Genomic DNA, 6,847 nt, shown 5'->3' on the forward strand with positions numbered 1-6,847 from the left:
ATCAAGGATTGATCGGACATCTGGTGTTGAGAAGTCCAAGTAGGTCAAAGGATTGACTGGATACTTGGCACGAGGAAATCCAGATGGGTCAAAGGGATTGACCAGACATCTGGTGGAAGTCCTAGTAGGTCAAGGAAGTGACCGGATACTTGGCACGACGAGAAAAGTCCAAGTGGGTCAAAGGGATTGACCGGACACTTGGTGGGAAGTCCTGGCAGGTCAAGGGAGTGACCAGATGCTAGGCATGATGTACCAACAGGTCAAGGTTGACCGGATGTTGGTTTGGGAGTCTTGGAACTTAGTTTTGGGCAAAAACCAAGTGCTGGATCGATCAGGGGATCGATCCAGGAGCTGGATCGATCAGTGGATCGATCCAGGCTTCTCCCAGCGAACAGAAAGCCTCTGGATCGATCCAGATGTCCCAATCGATCAGTGGATCGATTGGGACGCGGCTGCTTCGCGCGATAAGCGCTGGATCGATCCGTGGAACGATCCAGGCGTTTTTCCCAGAGCACAGAGGCGCTCTGAATCGATCCATGGATCGATCCAAAGCCTCCCCGATCGATTGGGAACATTCGAATCGATCGGGATCCGACCGTTGGCGTCGTTTATAGCTGCAGGCGTGTGATGGCTGCGACATCTCTTCACCGATTCAACTCAGATCTTCGCCAGCTCCTCCACAGCACTCTCAAAGCTCATGATCGCCAGTTCTTGAAGGTTCTTGGAAGCTCTCCGAGTCAAGAGGCGGATCAAAGGCAAGAAGAGAAGCTAGGGTTAGGGTTTTCTGCATTCATTGTATGCCTTGTGCTTGTATTTTGTTTCCCTTTCCTTCTTCTTGTACCGAGAATCTTGTAGGGCTTCTCCGCCCTCGGTAGTTACCGAAAAGGAGTGTTTCATAGTGGAGGGTGCGTGCGTGGTGTGGATCCTTGGATTAGTCACCTCTTGTGAGGTGGATACCAAGTAAACCAACCGTGTTAGCGTTGTGTGATTGTTTCTTTGTATTTCCGCTGCACATCTTTGAAGGAACAAGCACCGTCGAGCACCGAGCGAACGCGACGAGCTATTAACCCCCCCCCTCTAGCTACTTTTGGTCCTAACATAAATAACTTAAATTAGATTATTACAACCCAAGATTGTGAAAGTTGAGAATTTAGGTATTAGTGTTGGTGTCAGTCTACTGGCAGCGGTCGGATGAAGCAGAGCAGTAGCGCGGCAACAACACAATAGATTACACATAATCGGAGTAGTAGAAGAATTGTTGAAGCTTGTTTTTGAGATTGATACATGTTGTTGGTCGAACAAGTCTTTTATTGAATGTTGAAGGTGCCTCCAACCCCATCCGAGGTGCCTCCAACCTCAAAAACTGATCTTATAAACTTCATACTCAATTAGCTTCATGAGCTTCAGTTTCTATCCATGAGAGTGCACCTCCAAGCACTCCGAGATGCCTCCAAGCACTCATCCAAGGTGCCTTCCTGTAGTGCAAACATTATCTCCTAGAGGGCACCTCTGACGGGTATAAGGCGCCTCCAAGCGCTGCTCCGAGGTGCCTCCTCAAAGCTCCGAGGTGCCTCCTCGAAGCTCCGAGGCGCCTCAAATATTGTTCATCCAAGATTTTTCTTAAATTTTTCTCCTACAAAAACTTATCAGTCTAACAGAATAATATCTAATCTGTAAAACAGAGTTAGCACAGTTAATAAGATTATTAATAATTAGATCTTATCTTACCAAGACCAGAATCTAGTTATGGTCGCAGTTTAAGTTTCCAAAATGCACCTAAATTGGACCAAGGCTTACAACCCCATTGGACTCATCTTCACTGCATCACTCTCTTCTAGTGACTTAGCAGTTGCAGTCACTTGACTTGCCTTTTAACCCACCAGGTCTTTCCACCATATGTTAAGTCCGCATACCCAACTGGTCTTCATCTATCTGTCAGGTTCTACAGATGCAGCTAGACTTCCTGATATATCGAGTCACACCTTAATCTATCTAATCTTCGTGTCAGTTATCTAGTCCTTAGACCTAACTAGACTTTAACATGGTGTCAGGTCGTCTAGACTCGTTAACTTCTGCACACTTGGTAAAGAAGTTAGACAAACATATCACCTAATTTTAATTCATTTATCATTCATCAAAATATAAGTTTGATCATTGGTGTTAACTGCACCAACACTTACTTTCTTTTATATTATTATTTTTATGTTAATTATATCTATTAACTAATCTTTGTGTCCTTGTTAAGTTCTATAGTGAGAGAATTCTTTGCTTTATGTTCATGGCTATTCATCCTTTCTAGATGACCTTACTGGGACCTACAAGCAACACCTCTTGTGAGAAGAACATAATACTCTGTTCTAGTTCCAAAAGATCAACATCACTGTGCTGCTGATCTGCCGAAACCAACACTAGAGTACATGTCAATTGACACACAACTATAATTTCTTTTACAAGGCTTAGGACGAGTCTTGCACACCATATCTACCTTCTCCATACTCAGCTCTTCCATTATATATCAAATTTTCATAAATTTAAATGTCTTACGTCCATTAATGAGTTTTGATCAAAATCTATTCGTGGACTTAGAGACCTTTGATCAGACGAATTTCTAGTGCTATAAGTTTCTGAAGTGCTCCAGAGTTTATATGTACTCAAAGATATCAACTAAAAGTCATTAACATCAATGATCAGAGAATTTTCAAAATTTATGATTTTAAGGCAATTGACGTATAACATAATTTATCACAAGGATGTCAAAATCAGGAATAGACATCCTAAATGCCTTTATTGCAGTGTCATCTTCCATTACATTTCAACATTTTAGAAATCCGAATCTCGTAAGCTCATTAATAAATTTTGGTCAAAATCTATTGATGGACGTAAAGAGTTTCGATTGGACTCATTCAATTCTTATAGGTTTTTATCGTGCTCCGAAGTCAAATATATCATTTTTTATTATTTTTAAAAAAATCTTAGTGATGGTACTAGTGTTTAAGTTGTGGTGTTATTATATTAAGATGTGGTGTTAATTTTTAAAAATTAGCATCATAATAATATTAATTTTTAAAAAGCCGCACTTCAATGGTGTTAATGTTTAAAAATCAATATCATCAGAAGGAAACAAATATAAGAGAGGAAAGAGGAACTGATGTTATATATAGGGGAGAAGGAAAAGAGAAGAGAGGAATGTTGGAGCTCTAAATATTTTTTTTTTAATTTTTAATATGTCACACCGTAGACATAAAAACCCATTACTTTCTTTATAATAAAAAATCTCTTTATAAACCGCTAATATCATTGTTAATTATTATCGACTCCACTCACATACTTAATTTTGAGAAAGAAAAATATATTTAGATTTTCACTATATGATTCTTAAGCTAAAATTCTCAAATTTCATGCCCATAATGGTTCAAGCTTTTTTTTCATAAACCTCTTTAAAAATCTTGTATTGAAATTGGACAATTGAACAAAAAGGTGATTACATTAGCTCCAAGTGTCCTCGTCAACTTGTCCCAGGATCATAACGAGAGAGGTTAATCACGATGACTGGGAGATAAGATGGATAGGAGAGTGAATTGTACCGAGGTATAAGGATTTACGTCCCACCAGTCCTAAAATTTGACCCGTCATTCATTGGGTAAATTTGCCATTCACTTACTATCTCAACTACTCTGTTGGAGTAACCCTACATTGGAGATGTTCTTATATGTAAGGAAAGATGAAAAAAAATAATGAATCAGATAACATCAAACCTATGACGACCGAACCTGTCCTATGGAAGTTTTCCATTGGCTACTAGGATAAATCGATAAGCACTCATTATGAGCAGCCCAACAACCCTTGGTTGTACGCTCCATTTAAAGAAATACTCCTTATAAATACAACGTAGCTAGGGATCGAATGATCCATGTTCTTCAAAACTTTGATATCATGTCTTCCAAGAAAAATGATAAATAAAATAAAACCAAATCTGATGCGACAGTTCGATCCTATAAAAATTTTCTATCGATCGTCAAAATAAATTAAAAAACGCTAATGATAGATAGCCAAAAACACAACATTCCATAATTATACGCTCCATTTTAAAAAAAAATCTTACAAATATATTATAGCTAACACCTAACTATGGATATCCGTTATCACTATGGATATCCATCTGATAATGTAATATCCTTTCATTGCACCGTAGTTTTAGGGGAAATGAGAGGTGGAAGAAAATAGAGTATGTTACGTGTAAACGAGAGAGAAAAAACAGAATAATTATTTGTTGGTAAGAGGGCAAAATGAAATGAAATGTTGATACGGTATTTGGGAAATCTTATATTTAAAATAATAAGCAATTTATACTCCCAACTCAGAGGCATTTTGGAAAAAAGTAAATATTATAGAGTTACGGGGGTGATATGAAAACTGGTTCCGTTAAATTGCGTACATCTTGTACTCCCTATCGTACAGGTCGGCGTCGGTGACGTCGCCGGACGCCGACCACGAGCACGACCTACTGATGGACGACCGCCGTATGCTCCTCAGCTTCCTTGCCTCCATCCGATGAGCGATCACCCAGTAGAGCATGGTCCCCAGAGTCGCCGCCATGATCACCGTGCCCATCACCGTCACCGCCACCGCTAGCGACCGTCCTTCCGCCCCCACTACGATGAAGCACAGCGCCAGGAACGACACGCTCACCAGCACGCAGGCGGCCCACATCAGTTTGTTGATCACCGCCATCATCCTCCGCTTGGCCCCCCGCTCGATGACCACCACCGACGTCTGCACCACCACCACCGCCAGCGAGATGAAGAGCGCCACCGCGTCGAACACAAAGAAGACCATGAACGGTAGCTGATGCGCCACATTGGCCTCCCCCAGCGTCAGCCCCGGCGCCATACCCCCGGAGTCCACGTACTCCCCGGGCACCGTGAAGATCGCTGCGAACGTCACCGACGCGATCAGCACCGCCACCACCGTCGTCGAGTTGATCGCGTTGTTCAGCCCCTCCTCGTGCAGCTTGTCCAGCCGCCGCGCAATCCCCTGCACCCGCCGCCGAGTCTGCCGCGTGTGCTCCATCTGCGACTGCACCTCGTGCTTTATGTCGCTCACCGTCTGCTTCAGTTCCCTCGCCGGGTTCCCCGCGGCTGCAGGCGGCGGCCGAACAGCCCGCGCCGTCGGCACTCCGCCAGCCACCAGCATTCCGGTGATCTTTTCATCCCCAATTTTCTCTGCCACATCCAGCGCCGTCTCCCCTGTCTTGTTGATAGCCTTCTTCTCCACCGCCTCCGCCTCCGCCTCCATCAATATCTTTATTATCTGCAACACACACACAAAAAAAAAATCATTCAATATTCCTTCAGCATCGTTCGCGACGAACTACTTTAATTAACTCACCGGAGCTCGGCATTTCCTGGCCGCGATATGCAACGGCGTGTCCCACTTCTTGTCGAGGGCATTAAGCAGAGCCGGCTCGGCGGCGAGGAGCGCCTCCACCATCTCCGGGCTCGTCCCCTTGGCGGCCATGTGGAGCGCGGTCTGTCCTTTCTTATCCGTCCTCATCGCGATCGCAGGCGTTTTCCTCAGCAGAGCCTTCGCCACCTCCAAGTGCCCGTTCCTCGACGCCGAGTGCAGCGCCGTCTTCCCGTTGCTCCTCGCGATCAGCGAGAGGCTGTTGTCGGCCGCCAGCAGAAGGTTCACCATCTCGATGTGGCCCTGCGCCGCCGCCGTGTGGAGCGCGGTGGTGTTCGTCAAGTCCACCGTCAAGGAGAGCTCCGGCAACGCGTTCAGCAGCACCTTCACCACCTCTGCTCGATCGAATGGTATCGGATGACGATCAAAAAAGGGATCTTTTGTCGAAATCTGTGATCCATCGGGTTAGAACGCAATACCTACGTCCCCTTGCTTGGCGGCGATGTGGAGGGCGTCGAAGCCGTTCTTAGCCTTGACGCCGGCCATGGTGACGTCATGGTGTTCGATCATCTCCTTCACCACGTCGACGTAGCCGTACTCGGCCGCGACGAACAGAGCAGTCTCCCCTGCTTGGTTCTGCTTGCCTAACAAATCCTGCAATCCTTGGTCCTGCGCGTTGGAAATGAGCTCCTTCACCGCCGGCAAATTTCCGGACCTGGCGGCGGTGTGCAGGGGGGTGTCGTCCCTCTTTCCGGTGAGCTGCTTCGTCATCTTTTTCCGGCGAAAGCTCGGCTGCCGGACCGGCGGTTCCATGTCGTCGCCTTAGTGATTTCTTCACCGAATTTTTGCGTAACGATCATGCATTTTGATGCCCCTGATTGAATTCTTTACATCGTCGAGAAAAGAATCGAAACAGATGGAAGGTGGAATTGCGCCGCTCTGGATCCTCTCCCTTAAATCATCCACATCCCAATCAATTTTGAACAAGAACAGAGGAATATCAAAACATCCTCCAACAACATAATAAAAGTTACGAAATATGAATCATTTTTCTTGAAAAAAAATTCCTTTTTTTTTCTTGAGAAATTGAAAAGGATTGAATCAATGGATGATTATGGAAACTTTTCGTGCGAACAAAAAATATAAAAAAAAATAAAGAAAAAAAGAGATTGGAACAAGAAAAAAAGGAGATTCAGTACCTGTAAAATCAAGGATCCAATGAGCAGAGTTTAACCTCCAAATTCAATTCATGGAGAGTTGAAAAGGGGCATCATTATTCAATCCAATGATGATGAAGAAGAAGCCCCAGTCCCCTATTTACATGCAAACCAATCAAAGGACCAAGACACTTGCGTTCCTGTAAACTAACATAGAAATAGCTATGAAAAATTATACATATACACGAGTAATTTATTTATGCATGAAAGTCATGGTGATAAAAGAT

The 6,847-nt window shown here is 44.1% G+C and overlaps 1 protein-coding gene across 1 annotated transcript; it reads right to left on the reverse strand.

The window, feature by feature from the left end:
* Positions 1 to 4,315: 4,315 nt before the first annotated feature.
* On the reverse strand, positions 4,316 to 6,363 carry LOC122000497 (ankyrin repeat-containing protein At5g02620-like). Its single transcript, XM_042554882.1, has 3 exons — positions 5,883 to 6,363; positions 5,389 to 5,798; positions 4,316 to 5,310 (listed from the first exon to the last, which is right to left on the reverse strand). Exons 1-3 carry the CDS (start codon positions 6,214 to 6,216, stop codon positions 4,423 to 4,425), a joined length of 1,632 nt encoding a protein of 543 aa, XP_042410816.1. The 5' UTR covers positions 6,217 to 6,363; the 3' UTR covers positions 4,316 to 4,422.
* Between the last annotated feature and the right edge of the window lie 484 nt (positions 6,364 to 6,847).

Source organism: Zingiber officinale, chromosome 7A (assembly GCF_018446385.1).
Source record: "Zingiber officinale cultivar Zhangliang chromosome 7A, Zo_v1.1, whole genome shotgun sequence".
NCBI lineage: Eukaryota > Viridiplantae > Streptophyta > Magnoliopsida > Zingiberales > Zingiberaceae > Zingiber > Zingiber officinale.